Below are 16,667 nucleotides of genomic sequence, written 5' to 3'. Positions count from 1 at the left end.
TAATGACAGTAAGTGAGTCATTAGCTTGACATTTGCACAGTGCTCAGTATATTATATTACCTCTCCACAGCCCCTCTGTTCTGGGAGCCAAGCTCTTTATTTCACCAGTTATTTAGTCACCCAGGGCAAAACACAACCTTTTACTAAAAAGCGTGCACACACTTACACAGCCTTTTTTTTTTTTTTTTTTTTATATTTAAATAAATGATGTGTTTTTTTGTTTACACATGCTGTTCACATGACTGTTTTACTGCTGATGCCCTTATATATATATATATATATATATATATATATATATATATATATATATATATATATATGGGATGTTAGACTACAGTTTTTAAGACTGGCATTAAAGGGATAGTTCACTCAAAAAGGAAAATTCCATCATGCCATCCCAGATGTATATGACTTTCTTTCTTCTGCTGAACACAAAAGGTCAAAAAAGCACATAAAGGCAGCATAAAAGTAATCCATATGTTTTAAGTGGTTTAAGAAGCGATATTATAGGTGTGGGTGAGAAACAGATCAATATTTAAGTCCTTTTTATTTTACTATAAATTCTCCTCCCTGCCCAGTAGGTTGCGATATGCACGGAGAATACAAATCGGCAAAAACAAAAGTATGTGAAAGTGAAAGTGGAGATTTATAGTAAAAAAAGGACTTAAATATTGATCTGTTTTTCACCCACACCTACCATTTGACTGTAGAAATGAATTTAACCACTTGATTACTTTTATTCTGTCTGTATGTGATTTTTGGAGTGTCAAAGTTCTGGTCACCATTCACTTGCAATATATGAAACTACAGATCTGAGATATTCTTATAGTAAATGATGAGAGAATTTTCATTTTTGGGTGAACTATTCCTTTAATTTGCAAATATGTTATCATTTCATGTTATTCGAAACCTGTTTGGTTTTCTTTCTTCTGTGGAACACTGAATGCCCAATATGTCCAAACTGCTCTTTTCCAAACAATGGAAGTGAGTGGTGACACACACTGTCAAGCTCCAAAAAAATAATTAATTCCCCTCTTTTTTTATTATGTTGCTGTTTTTTTTGGAGGTTGCCAGCATAATCCAGTTTCGCTGTATGGAAAAGAGCAACATGGACATTCTGCAAAACACCTCCTTTTGTGTTTGATGGCAGAAAGAACATGGCAGGGGTTTGGAACAACATGAGGGTAATTAAATGATGACAATACATTATTTATATTTACAGGGTATAGGCTCTGAAGCAGAGATGTGTATATATTTTTGAGAAAGTTTGTGTGTATACCTGCAACAGATGACGGCCTTACAGGACAGGGCGAGGTCAAGGAAGGCTTGCCGCACTTCAAAAGAGAGGGCGTATTTGAGCGTCTGTCCATCTATGATAAGTGCTAACTCATTCTCTTTCCTCAAACTGTCACCCAGCGAGGAACAGTGAGCTGTTAGAGTGGCCCTGGTTGCCTGAGTACAAGAAAAGACCAATTTTATAAACACACATGCAAAGAAATCCTAAACATACTGCTGTACAATACATTCATATTTGTCCTTTTAAAAAAACATTTTAATTTCTACAACACGTCTAACTGCATAAAACCATCCTAATCTCTTCGTGAGAAAATAAGCCAGCACACATTTCCTTATATTTGCCTAACACCATACTTCTCACGCATACACATGGGAGCAAGAGTGTAATGCCAAAGGAAGTTGAAGGGGATGTTTTAAGTGGTGTCATTGGGGCTGTTAGCACCACAATCTCTCACTCTCATACACACACACATGCACACAAACACACACCTGTTACACATCATCCTGTCACCCGAGACACTCTAAGCCCTGAAAGGACTCGAAAGCATGAACTGTTGGCCAACAAGAGCTTTATACGTGGAGAGAGGGACAAAAGGACAGAGGGAGAAAGAAATGTGATAAAGGATAAAGGAAGAGAAGAAAAGAAAAAGATGAAGAAAACTAGTAAAGGAAAGTTCAAGAAACTTTGATTTTGACTTAAAGACATGCCTAAAAGTAAAAAAAAGAAAAAAGAAAAAAGGAAAAGTCTTGAAGTTTGAAGGTTGTTTAGGCCTTATGTACTGAGATCTATAACGCATTATGAGACAGACAGACAGAGTCCCAGATCTAACCCAAGTTCGTAAAATAAGAAGTATATGTCTCTGTCACTTCCTCAATTCAAACTCCTGTTTGTGTACAAATAAACAGCAGCATCATTCAACACACTAATGAGGATAGTAGCTCAAATACTACAATATGTGTTTGTTTTTACTTATCTAGACTTTGGGGACAAAATTGTCCCCAGAGGTTAGCTAAATCTGAAACCTCCCTTTGAGGACATGCTGAAAGGTAAAAAATGATTAATAAAGTAAAAGTAATTATTTACATTTAAAATGTAAATGTATAAATTCAAAGATTTTTATTTTTGGGTTAATCTGTAGTCATTATGATTAACTTTATACAAAAAAGGAGGTCTATGCTAGGGATGCACTGATCCAATACCTGGATCTTACCAGCTCCAATACTGACGTTTCTAACCAGATCGAAGTGGTAATTACAAGGTGTCACGTTCAAGTGCTTTGTTGTCGGTAAGATCAGGAAACATGGACGATGCCAGGTTTATTCATACATATTTCTTGAAGAACTTTTATTTTGACACCATAATACATATTACATAGTAAGCCTGTTGATGATAATGGAATTTTAGTCAAATACAAGCTATTTTCATGGTGTAAAAATGTACAACATGCATCAAAATGTTGCTGATATCCATAATTGACTATGACCGAAACAGCAAGTGCTAACTATTTGCTGTAGAAAAATGAATAAAACCTGTCATTCACTACAGAAACCGTACTCTCCTCCACCATGTTGGAAGTTTACATCTCCATCCAACTGGGAAACTTTGGTATAAAATTTGTATAAAACTTTATAACTTGCTATGAGATAGGAACCGGAGGAGCGATTCACCAGATTTTGAATGAAAAGTATATTAAACTACTGTGAACTAGCCCACACATTCTATGGTCACCGTCTTCCTGGAGTGTTCCGTCAAAATAAAAGCCCCAGGGTTTTAAAGAAATTACTACTGAAATATATTACTATAGTAAAATAAAATTCTAATATTTATTATTATTATTTTTTATATTAAATAAATAATAAAAAAGGTAGACTATTTAAAAAAAAAAAATCTTAATAGGCTACACATTTTTATATAATCCTTTTTTGTTTTCTCTATTTTATAAAAAAATTGTGTAGTTAGAGGTTTTTGTTTCTTTACATATAAAAGACTAACCCCAATCAGTTCCACACAGTGAGGTATAAACATTCTAAACTGATTATGAAAAATAAAAAACTAGTATCAAATTAGGATCGAGAGAGAAAAAAATGGTATCGGTACATTCCTAGTCTATGGTGTAGAATGTCTCATTTAGATAGCCAAGTAAATGTGCATGTGTGTGTGTGTGTGTGTGTGTGTGAACACACGTGCATGCTTGAGATAAAAAAGACATGGAGAGATAAAAAGAGTATGTGAAATATGTGCATGTGTGTGTTTATTTAAATGTGGTTGGAGGCGATTTTTGATTGTGATCTTGATAATGGGGAGAGAATCACTAATAGAGAAAACAAACATCCTTCATTCTCTAACAAGAACCATGTGGATGACACAGCACGCAACAAGGCATGTCGCTGGCGGCCACACACGCATACACACACAAACATACATGCACACAGCTGTAGAAAGCCCCCGTCAGCGAAAGCCTTTGCATATCATACAGTTGAATGAGTTCACTCCATACTGGCAACTCCAATCAATATCTTGCTTTGAATCAGTGTGTAAATGAGTCTCAGTGCTCAGACTATATAAATACAAGCAGAGCTGAGCCAATAAGATTCCTGTGTAACTAGAGCTCATCTCCTCTCCTCAGCTCAACCAGAACATGTTTTGTTCTTTAGTGTGTGTGTGTGTGAGTGTGTGTGTGTTTATCTTTTTAATCGGGAATTCCATTTTGCCTTCACCTTTTCCTGGGAAAACAAGTGGGAAAGAACAACACAAACGGAATGGAAGATTAGGATTGATTATGGATCAGTGGGGTGCTGAAAATCAAAGCATTTGTGAGTGTGTCGTTGTGTCTATGTGTATAAACAGTGGCCTAAGAAAACTACTACTGGTAATTAATTACCAACTGAAATAAATTTCCCAGCTAACTCAGTTTATTGTTAAAGACAGCTCTCGTCCACCCCAGCTGCGTCTCAGGAAATTCAGTGTGAAAGTAATGAATCCTGTTCTAGACTTGTTGCATTTTCTTCCATTTGTAATAGATATAAGTGCCGGGTCTCTAAAGATCAGAATATGTAAGAGTGTTTGGTTAAACAGCCATGCATTTTAAGGTTTAACCACTCCTTTAGAGGCCATTTTTCTTTCTTTCCACAACCTGCTGAATAGCACACACAGGATTGTAGGATATCTAAAGGGAGAAAGGGACACAGTGCATAGATCCTGCCTTGAAAAGCGACCAGTAGTAGACAGGATGTTACGCAAATATTGAATTCGGACGTTGTTACCTTCCTTCCTCCATATACTGTCTGCGAATTCAGCATTTTCAGACATAGCCACTGTCTCTCTCCCAGGTGTGAGTTTATAAATGTTTTTCTAGGACTAACAAGACTGTTTGAACGTCTTATTTATTTAACAATTAAATCACTGCATTAATGACCTCCTAAAGATTGTGTATTTGCATATGAGCAAGGGTTTGTGTATGTTTGAGCAATTAGCTTTACGTTGCAGTAAACATCCTAATAACCCAACACAGAGGTGCTAATAAGTTGAAAGAACATGCCAGTCAAACCTCCCTCGCTATTATGGCTGCCAATACAGTGTACTTGGGAACCGTCAACAGTCGACACAAATTAATCCACCAGTCAACCACATATGGAACACAGAATTCCCATTCCATTACTACAAACTGAAGGTGTATTGTATGCCCTATAACCTTGCGAATCCTTGAGTAATATAATTTACTCTGGATGATATCAGAAACTATTAGAAAATATTGGGAAATATGGGGAAAACATTACATTCATTCTTTTCAAAGCACAATTTTTCACATTCTTAAAAGACAAACTACTGACTGGCTGAATTCCAGTTTGCATACTTTTTCACTGGTGATGCGAAAGTGCATACTTTGAAGTATGTAGTAAGACAGTACAGCATTATTGAGAAATACTAGCAGATAATATAAGTCCATTTTGATACAACAGAACTTTTTGTTAATGCTAGTGTCTCATTACATTAAAATGTATTAATACTTTAGGGTTCACATTTTATGCCTTTTCTCTACAAATGAAGAAGTCGAGAGAGAATGTCAAATACCCCTATTCTTTCATAACGCATGGGGTTATGGGATATATCAGCCTAAACAGCTTGCATGGATGCATATTTCAAAAATCCACCGGAAATAGTATGCCATCCAGGCACACTTAGTACACTTTAAGCAGTTTTTTATATACTATGCACTTATCCTAATCTCACTTACTATTCATAATATATACAGTAGTATGCAAGATAAGATTAGTGCATTCAAAATTATTTAGGATACAGCCTGTGTGTCTGATGAGAGTTCAGGTGGTGATGAAATTTAATGTGATATTTGATTGACAGGATGGAAGGGGCACACAGGCACTAATATACTGCCTAGGGGTGTAACCATCCATCGATCTGGATCGATGCAACGATCCAATAACCAACGATCCAATGTTATCAATACAATGTGTAAATATCGATATAGAATTTTTTTAAAGATGCACCTTTATTTTAATACTCTCATATCAGCCCCGTCCGTACGCATTTCCGTTTGTGATAAAGCAATCTTATTACATTCATTTCACTTTATGAGTGCTAAATATGCTTTTTTTTTGCTTCTCCCTTTTTCTCCCCAATTTGGAATGCCCAATTCCCAATGTGCTCTAAGTCCACGTGGTGGTGTAGTGAATCTCAGTTGCCTCCGCGTCCGAGACCGTCAATCCGCGCATCTTATCACGTGGCTTGTTGAGCGCATTACCACGGAGTGGAGGCTTCACGCTATTCTCTGCGGCATCCACGCACAACTCACCACGCAGCCCACCCAGAGCAAACCACATTATAGTGACCACGAGGAGGTTACCCCATGTGACTCTACCCTCCCTAGCATCCGGGCCAATTTGGTTGCCCAGGAGACCTGCCTGGAGTCACTCAGCATGCCCTGGATTCGAACTCACGACTCCAGGGTTGGTAGTCAGCGTCTTTACTCGCTGAGCTACCCAGGCCTCCCACTAAATATGTTTTTCATGTGGGACAAGGATGTGCGCAGGGTCTGTGAAGCCAAATTGCACTCTACTATATGTGCGCATGCATCAACCAGGCTTCCCACAAAATGCGAGCTCCAGACCAGTGACAGGATCAGTGCGCGTGTCAGCCAGGCGCTCCTTAAAATGCGAGCTCTCGTGACAAACGCAGAGCGGCTCACATGCGCGATTAATTCAGGCTTCCATCGATATCTTTACGCATGTGACCCATTTGATATGTACATGAGAATTTGCTATTTAAAAGTACCACGGAGCAGTTCAACCATCACGTGAAACATCTTGACAACGCCGACATTCTGAACAGCATTAACGAGGGAAGAGAAACTCCTGCTGCCCAGCACTAACATCAGTTATAAGACTTTACATATCTAAACATCAACACCCTTACTAAAATTTATCCCAGTTAACTGTAACAGAATGTTTCATTACAACTGTGGAAGCTGTAACAAAGAAAACCGTGGATAGCAAGGATATTTGGAAACAAGTCATGGGTATGTAAGTATTTTGAATTGGATTAAACTGAAAAATAAGCTGTAATCAAACAATTGATGATCATCAGTGTGTGACATTATTTTTTAGATTATTATCTGTATAATTTTTTTCAACATCTGAAGTACCATATTTTGTTGTGGATGTCCCAATGTGGATACTTAATTTGCACTTTTCAGAGAGCTCAATAAAATATTCAAATGATATTATGGTTGCATTTGAGGGCAAAAAAGAAATTAATTGATTGTGTAAAATAGGCACATAGTATCGGAATATCGATCGCAGGGTCCTGAATCAAATCAAATCGAAATCATATTGCAGCAGACTTTAAAGTATCAGCAAATATCGGATCGCAGGCCAAGAGATTGTGATGAAATGTCAAATTTACACCCCTAACACTGCCAATGATGTCTGAATGATGCCCATGTGATGAACTGCTACTTCATAATTCTTATTGAAAACTCTTAATGGGAAATCTTGAAGAGAACTCTTGAGACATCATTGAGTGTTTTGGCCAAATTTAAAGCTTATTAAGAACTCCAAAGTTCCCCTATTTTGAATGTGCTGTACATTTTTCTATGTCACTCTATGACAGATGTCAGTAGCGAATGTATTTCATTATCCAAGCAAAATTTTATTTTCCGTACGTCTTTGAGCTGGGAACTGAATTAAGTACATGTTCTCACAAAGACACATACAAACTGTATATAGAAAACACTCCAGTACAGAGATACACACACACACACACACACACACACACACACACACACACACACACACACACACACACACACACACACACTGCAGCTTTTTCCAGTTCCTGCGAAAGGGATCTTATCACATTTATATTTAGAATAGAGGAGAATGGCCCCTTTGGTGTGACATATCACAGATCACATTCGCCATTCATAGAGAAATCACATGCACACACATACATTCTCACACACAAGTAAGTGAGATATTAAGGCCAACTGCTGTGACATATGGCAGGTCACCTTATCAATTCAATGGCAGTGTTGCATGCACAAAGCAGCAAGGTCAGTCTCTCTCTCTCTCTCTCTCTCTCTCACTCTATCACACACACACACACACACACACACACACACACACACACACACACAGGATCATGATTTATATACTATTAGTACAGTCAGCTGGTCATTATAACAAAATAAACGCAAATTTTTGTGAATGAACATGGTATTTATTATGTATTTGAACACGGAATATTACGGTAACGCTTTACAATAAGGTTCTATTTGTTAACATTAGTTAACAACATTAGTTAACATGAACTAACAATGAACAATACTTTTACAGCATTTATTAATCTTAGTTAACGTTAATTTCAACATATAATAATACATTCTTTAAATCAAAAGTTGTATTTGTTAACATTAGTTAATGCAATATGAACAAACATGAACTAACAATGAACAACTGTATTTTATTTATTAACATGAACTAAGATTAATAAATGATGGAAAAAAGATTGTTCATTGTTTGTTCATGATACCTAATGCATTAACTAATGTTAACAAATGGAACCTTATTGTAAAGTCTTACCAATATTATTATAGTACTGAATTATTATTGTGGGACCCAGTCAGATTTACTATTATTATATAATACTGAATTGTTATTATTATTATTTTGAGGATTATATATTTTTTAATGCAATAGTAATAGTAATACATTGTAGAGCTGTCAATCGATTACAATTTTTAATCGAATTAATTACTTGGTATGACAATTCATCAAATTAAGCGCAATTAATCGCATATATAAATATTTGTGGAGAAAGCACCTCAAATAACAATAATTTAATATATAATTATGAAATATTTATTAATAGTTATACTTAAATACTTAAAATACATATATTATAAAAAATAATAATTACATTTTTGTGGCAGATGAGTAAAGTATTGATAAGACAAAAGCTTTTGAATCCAATATATTGTTTATTTCCATATTATGGAACATAAGCCAATCATTTACCTACAGTTCACAGCAATCCATTTTGCAATTGAACCATCACTCAGTCCGAGATTTATTCTAAGGGGTTTTCTAAGGTTAATGTTGTCAATGTACACCTGCATCAGACGGATGCTTTTGGAGCGTCTCACTTTGGATGCATCGTGTCATAAACATACTGTTTTTAGGTCGCTGTGTCAAGTTAAACGTAGTTTGAAACTTAGAATAACACGTCTTGAGATTCCTGCGTTCGGATTTGCACTCCATCAAGTTTTTGAATGCAAGAATGTGTCCTCATGTTGTGCTGTCTGCTGTCGGTGAGTGTGGTTTGTTCTCTGTATAAGCTGCGCATTGCCTATACAGCTGGAGTTTCGATTTCTCCTGGGGAAAACAGTTGGTACTTCAAGCTTGAATTGCTCCGATGGTATGAATATTCCTCATTGCGGTCCGGGGACATGATTAATTGCGTAAAACATTTATACACCTTATTTTTTTATATAATTAATCGTACTGAATTAATGCGTTAAAATGATAGCCCTAATACATTTCTATTGTATTTACTTTACGTCTACCTGGAGCTTTTATTTTGGCAGAAAACTTCGTTTAAATCTGGTGAAGCACTGTAAACTCCTCATTTTTTTGTGAGACAGTGTCTCATCTGTAGATTTGTACAATATAGCGGTTACAAATTTGGAATTGCGCAAATGTGTGAACCTGCAACACTTTGCTTTCACACTGCATGCGAACCGCTCTGAGACCACTGAAAACAGCGTATCGTGCTCAGCACGTGGATAGAAGAGTGTGTCATCCATTCACTCACAAAGACTGTGTATTCATTTAACTAAATGGCAGCCTTATCACTTTTGGCAACACTGCTAGTTTTATGCTATTTTAATTTATTGTGCAGCCCTGAAGGATTGTGAAAATTTGTCTGAAGACGCCCTCTTTTGGAAACATAGTGGAAAAATAAAAAATTGGACAAATCATTGTGATATTCAGGATATTGCTTAATTTTATATCGGTAGTAAAATCATTGTGATAATGTTGGGTAAAACTCAATATATCACCCAGCCCTAATTACAACTCTAATTAGCAAATAAATAAACTGACAAGGAATATTTTTTTTAGTTGAAATATTCTTATTATGTGAGAAGAAAAAGACTGCAGAGTGAAAAAAGAGATATGAAAAAGCATTTATATACTTTAGCAGCCATTATCCAAAAATTATTTGACAGCAGAATGCCGTCATTGACCAATCAGATTCTGGTATTCAGATTTTAGATAGTAGTGTAAAAATGACTGAGACTTCATAGAATTTTAAAGTCCACTGTACAAGCAACATCCCTATAAAAACACATGCAGACCTGTAAAGTTCTGACCCATAAAGTGTGTTTATGTGTGTGTTAAAAAGATATACTTGAAATCACATGTAGGTTATTTTGTGCATGCACTCAATTCTTCATTGAAAAAGCTGTGTGAATAGGTTGTGCATCGTATTTGTACTACAAAGAAGGTACAGCAAAGCGGAGCACAACTCTGTGTTTATGATTAATGGCGAGTACAGTAAGCATGTTTGTGTAAGTCGTGTAATCCAGGCAGTGTGACAACAGAGGGGGATTGTTGGTGTGACTGATGAAACATGGAACTCAGCCAATCACACTGATCAGAGAGTCTGAGACGCCAACATTGTTTTTATGTGTGTCTGAAAAAGAAAGAAGGAATATGTGTGGGCTATGACAAGAATATGTGTGACAAAGGAAAAGGGAAAGAAAATGTTAGGACAAGAATAACTCTGTGTGTATTAAAAGGACACCAGCTGTCTAAATGGGACTGTGTGTGTGTCACAACAGAGTGACAGATGGAACTTGTCACAGAGTCTGATTCAAAAGACATCATGTTTACCCAGGAGGCTTTGCTGCCAGAATTTGTTTTGACGAGATGGAGCGCCAAAAGGAGATTGCGTTACTCCTCGTTCGACAAACACACTTGCTGCTGAGCACACTCTAATGCACACACAGTTCCTGTAAATTTGGGAGCTGTTGGCAGATGGAGGAGATGCCTGACAGCAGAGATGGAGAGAAAATCTACTAACCACACCATCAACAATGAACTCATTTTTGCATTATATAATTGACAGAAAGAGAGCGAGATAAAGAGACAAAGAGAAAGAGAGGACGAAGACATGGAGGACTGTGATATGTTGGTGCAACTGGGTTCAGCAGCTGTCACACACAATACACACTCTCTCACTCATTACACACACACAGCTGTGACATTAGGCTCATCCCAGTTGTGTCTGAGGTATCATGGGTTATTTTAAGTGCTCTGTAAGATAAGAAAGAATTCTTTCAGGGATTTTGACTACAATCAGCGCCGCCCATCTCCTTAAAACGTCTTGTACTAACTGCATAAAACGAACAAGTAAAAGCCCATTAAACACTCACTCAATTAATCCTATAATGCGGTTGGACAACTTTCAAAACTACAGTATCATTTACCGCAAATGGCCGCCCATTAGAGGCAGAAGAGAAACTGTTAAAACATTCTCATTTATTATCCTCATCCACTGTGACCATGAAAACTGTGTTGTGGTGCAAGTAAAGGCCTAGGCACACTGACCATTAAAGGAATAGTTCACCCAAAAATGAAAATTTGCTGATAATTTACTCACCCTCAGGCCATCCAAGAAGTATATGACCTTCTTTCTTCATCAGAGTAGGATTTAAGATTTTTAGGAAAGTATCCCAGGTTTTTAGCTTCATCCGATTCAAGTGAATGGACACCAATATCTGACGGTCCAAAAAGCACACTTAGTCAGCATCAAAGTAATCCACACAACTCCCGCCGATCAAGTAATGTCTTCTGAAGTGAATCGATATGTTTGTGTGAAAAACCAATCGCTAATTAAAAAATTTGCTTCCTATAAACACTGAATGCCTCATGTCACTGTCATGTGACGTCATTACATTGACGAGTTCACACGAGAATTCAGAAGTTCCGCTCTGTTTACCACAGAGGAACGTACTTCAGTTAGATCAATTCAAACAGCTACAGAGAGCTGGCGGAATATCCGATTTCAAGTTGAAAACTTTTTAATTAGCGATTTGCTTTTCACACAAATGTATTGATTAACTTCAGAAGACATTACTTAATCGACTGGAGTCATATGGATTACTTTGATGCTGCCTAAATATGCTTTTTGGACCATCAAAAATTGCATTGGATGAAGCTAAAAACCTGGGATACTTTCCTAAAAATCTTAAATCCTGGGGGGCCTGGGTAGCTCAGTGAGCATTGATGCTGACTACCACCCCTTCAGTTCGAATCCAGGGTGTGCTGAGTGACTCCTGGACAGCCAGGTCTCCTAAGCAACCAAATTGGCCCAGTTGCTAGGGAGGGTAGAGTCACATGGGGTAACCTCCTCATGGTCACGATTAGTGGTTCTCGCTCTCAACTGGGCGTGTGGTAAGTTGTGCGTGGATCGTGGAGGGTTGTAGGAGCCTCCACATGCGGAGTCTCGGTAGTGTCATGCACAGCGAGCCACGTGATAAGATGTGTGGATTGACGGTCTCAGAAGCAGAGGCAACTGCCACCCAGATTGAGATGAGTAACTGTGCCACCACGAGGACCTACTAAGTAGTGGGAACTGGGCATTCCAAACTGGGAGAAAGGGGATAAAAAATAAATAAATAAATAAAAATCTTAAATCCTGTTCTGATGAAGAAAGAAGGTCATATACATCTTGGATGACCTAAGGGTGAGTAAATTATCAGCAAACTTTCATTTTTGGGTGAACTATTCCTTTAATATCCACATTAAAATAAAAACAAATCATCCCAATGGACTCTTTTACACCAAGTGCAAACTTTTTCTTTTCCCACAGAATGTGGGAAAATTTTTTGTTTGGTCTGATTTAAACTTTAGTTGCAAAAATGGCGTTACAGTTGGTAAGTTGATTCATTTCCATGATTCAGTTCAAACTGCTTAAGTTAATTGATTCAAAATTGATTTTATGATTAATGAAGCAGAATGTAGTAGAGATATATGTAGGTTAGTGTTGGTGTTTATTAAAGCTGAAATGTGTAACTTTTTCTGTATTAAAAAAAACACACTGTAAAACCTAATGCTCAAAAATAATTAATTGTTTTGAGTTGGGGAAAATGTAATCATAAAAATTAGTTCAAATGATGAGTATTTAGAACTTTCTCTTTCTTTTGAGTCCAGAAAACTGACACCTTTTAAGTAACCTGAACTGTTTTACTGTTTTGAGTTCAATGAACTTTAAATGAATTTACAGGACCTGAAACTGGGTAGCGGATTTCTATTTCCCAGCATGCTTTGTACGGCACTCGACAAGGAGAGTAAATGTTAAAGAGCACCTATTATGGTTTTTAAATGTGCCTAATTTTGTTTTAAAGGACTCATACAATAGATTTACATGCATCCAAGGTCAAAAAACACTTTAATTTGCTCATAATTTAAATTGCAGCATTACCTTTTTTCCCAGTGTCAAAAACGACTCGTTCAATGATCCGTTCTAAAGGATTCATTCTAAACTCCTCCTTTCAGAGAGCCTTCTCTGCTCTGATTGGTCAGATGTACCAGTCTGTTGTGATTGGTCTACCACTTAGAGTAGTGTTTGAGGGTGGGTCAAAGCTGTTCACGAGCAGCCAATGAAGACCAGAGGCGGGTTTTTTGTTACCAAATTACGTAGGTTAGTACAGGAAGTCTGGAATTACTAACGACTCATTTCAGGTGTTCAGAATCAGTTCTTTCTTTTGGGAGTCAATAACTCCATTTGTCGTGCACTTTGATTTTTGAAACTTTGCAGACTTTTTTACATTCACAAACAGCTATATAACACACTACATGAAAGGTAATATTTGAAAAACCATAACAGGTGCTCTTTAAAATTAAGAGTTATCTAATGTATCTTTGTGCAAGATGAATGTAATGGGGGAGACTTTTTAATGTTTAATGTTTTGTTGTGTTATTTAGAAGAGTTTCTATTATGTTAAAGTATTTGGGGTTACTATTATGGTGAATAGTGGAGCTTGAGCTTAGGTTGAAGACAGGTACAATTTAAGACTGTTCTACAGAATATTGCTTAACTCGTTGAGCAATTGCTACACTAATCAAAGCATACAATTAGCATGCATTTGGCATACTGACATTCACTGTATTAGCTAGTACTAGCTAGTTAGGTTTCCTCTATTTGAAGTATTTAAGTTGAGCTTACATGATAATTTTAAGTTCAGCCAAAGAGTTAATTTGAATGTTAAGTGCCATTAAAATGCATGTGTAGTATAAAATCTGATAGTTCTATTAACTTAAACTTGAGTTTAAGTTACTCTGAGTAAACTTTGAGTTTATTAACTCAAAAAAATTGAGTAACTGATTGCCTGAAATTTTCAAGTTCTGCTAACTTTTTAGGGTTTGCAGTGCAGAAAACACTGTAAACACTCTGTCTCTGCGGTGTTATAAAAATTCCTCTGTTCGTTTTGAGCAACCCGTCCATACCGACACAATAACATTGACTCAACCAATTGCGTGAGTTGGGGGCGGGACTATCTGTTTGTTTGTTCAACAACAAATGGGGGGCATATTCAGAAAGCTATCTGAAAACAAACTTTTATTATTGCAATTCCGTTTGGTGGTGCTAGTGGTGCAGAAATTTCACACTTCAGCTTTAACTATGTATTGTTATTTGGGTGCATATAAATGAAAATAATTAAATATCAGTCTGTTTTATTCACTTGCAAAAAACTTCATCGACCAAAAATATAAAAGCTTTGGGGTCTTGAGCCTGAAACTGGCATTCTTGATAAAAATCAAGCTGTTGATATAGGCTTGTAGGTCTCAAGAGTAAAATGAGAATTAAAATCATAGAAGCAACAGACCAGTGAAGCGAAAATAAATTAATGCAAGAAATTGTTGACAAAATGGGAATGTGTTTAAAGAATACAAAATACATGTTATAGTAAGAGCTATGACGTGTAAAACCAGTTCACCAGATTACTAAGTATATCACTGAGCACTTAGGCACTTAATGAATATTTTAATTATAATGTAATCATTGTATAACTATGCCTAAACAGTTGTACTATTATTACATCTCTGCAGTAATAAAGTACTGTCTCTTTAACAGTGGTCTCTGTCCAATACTAATTAGATCTATTCATCTGAACATATTGATTTCATTTTTACAAACAAAATCACTGGAAATGAAATAAGACAAAATCTGCACACAGTGTTTCTCCAAACCGCTGTCAGTGTTTCATTGTAAACAAGGAAATGTCTGGCAAAATATTCCCATAAAGAGAAGATGTGAGTCCTGTTTCTTTCTGGAAGCCTTCTTTTCCAGTGCTCTGTTCAGTGTGTGAAAGTGTGTGTGTGATGCTCTGCTATCTGACTGCCTATTCTTAGAGATCTGAGAGTTTACAAGCATCTGAGGAAGACTATCTCTCCCTGGAAGTAATTAACGTTGTCTGTGTGTGAGTGTGAGAAAAATAAAGAGAGATACAAAGACAGACAGAGACCCCAGAGGTTTGTGGTCAAGTAAAAAAAAAGTGCGCAAGTCTGAAAATGAGGGACATTGGGCGGGCTGGGTGATATGTAAAATATACAAAATATATTTGCAATAATTTTGCTGCCGATATAAAATCAAGCAACACTGTGAATACTGAGATGACTTCAATGAGACTTTTTTTTTTGGCCATTAAGTCTTTAAGAATGTGTTATTAAATTAATTTAGCTGTATCACCCATACCTAGTGTATGTGCGTGTCTGTTCAATTTTTCATGTTTCTCTTTTAAGCTTTTATGTCATAATGAGTGCATGTCCATATGATCCATTACAGCTTTCATCATGCCCTCAACGATGACACCAGACACTTTAATTACCTTCACCTGTACATGAACAAAGACACACACTTTCCTCACCTGACCACACCCAACTTCCTCCAGAGACGGCATGAGAACGCTAACCAACAAACACACACACACACACACACACACACACACACACACACACACACAAACACACATACTGTATATATACACAATATGTACTCACATCCAGGGAATCTTCATTGACAATGATGAGGGACATGCCATGTGACACCAGCCTACAGGAGTAACCTGAGACACAGAGAGACAGTTACAGTAGGGGCGTTACACAATGCCACACATACAGATCTCAACAACAAATTAACCTTTTTGTATATCTGTCATTGCCCACTAATCCCTGTCTGCTGAGCTGTGCTCTGCAGTCCAATGTTTTATCTTCGCTCTCATCCACTTTATTTTGAGCTGTCTGTTTGCAGCGCCCGTCTGACTGTCTAGATGTCTGTCTTTCCTCGTCTCCTGTGTTCTCCATTAATCTGGGAGTCTGCTTGTGGTTTTAAATCAGTGTCTGTTTGAAATTATGTTGTCGTGTTGCACTTCCTTGTACATCCTACTTAGTAGCTGCTTTGGGTAATTTTTCGATGTTAAAATACTTTCTCCTATTCAAGCTTATGCTGCGTTCCATTCAAAGTCGGATGTGGGAGATTACTACTTGATATCTCCAACCTCCGACCATAAAGGCGTTCCATTGCCCGACACTTGGAAAATGACGTATAAGAAATGAAATGCAACGTTAGCATTTACTTTGTTCAACTGCCAACAAAGAGGTCTCCTAGCTACCAAATTCCATAGGATAAAGGATGCTATGCAGTGCTAGCATTTGATTGGCAGGTGTATAAGCTCATTTACTTTTTCTTGGCAAACAGGTTTTTTATTATCATGTCATGTCAGAACTTTGACTCAATGATGCATTCCTTTTTGTTTTGTGCAAGTCCTGTGTGCCACCATGTTGTACAC

The 16,667-nt window shown here is 36.9% G+C and overlaps 1 protein-coding gene across 7 annotated transcripts in view; it reads right to left on the bottom strand.

The window, feature by feature from the left end:
* The window catches only part of LOC127431439 (phospholipid-transporting ATPase IB-like), a 102,219-nt gene that overhangs the window by 27,987 nt on the left and 57,565 nt on the right, over positions 1 to 16,667 (bottom strand). For all 7 annotated transcript variants that reach the window (XM_051681829.1, XM_051681825.1, XM_051681826.1 and 4 more), the window contains 2 exons: positions 15,880 to 15,944; positions 1,280 to 1,452 (listed from right to left, as the gene is read on the bottom strand). In XM_051681829.1, the coding sequence (XP_051537789.1) occupies positions 1,280 to 1,452; positions 15,880 to 15,944 (238 nt within the window). The remainder of the gene's footprint in view (positions 1 to 1,279; positions 1,453 to 15,879; positions 15,945 to 16,667) is intronic.

Source organism: Myxocyprinus asiaticus, chromosome 41 (assembly GCF_019703515.2).
Source record: "Myxocyprinus asiaticus isolate MX2 ecotype Aquarium Trade chromosome 41, UBuf_Myxa_2, whole genome shotgun sequence".
Lineage (NCBI taxonomy): Eukaryota > Metazoa > Chordata > Actinopteri > Cypriniformes > Catostomidae > Myxocyprinus > Myxocyprinus asiaticus.
This window is presented reverse-complemented; position numbering and strand designations above follow the sequence as displayed.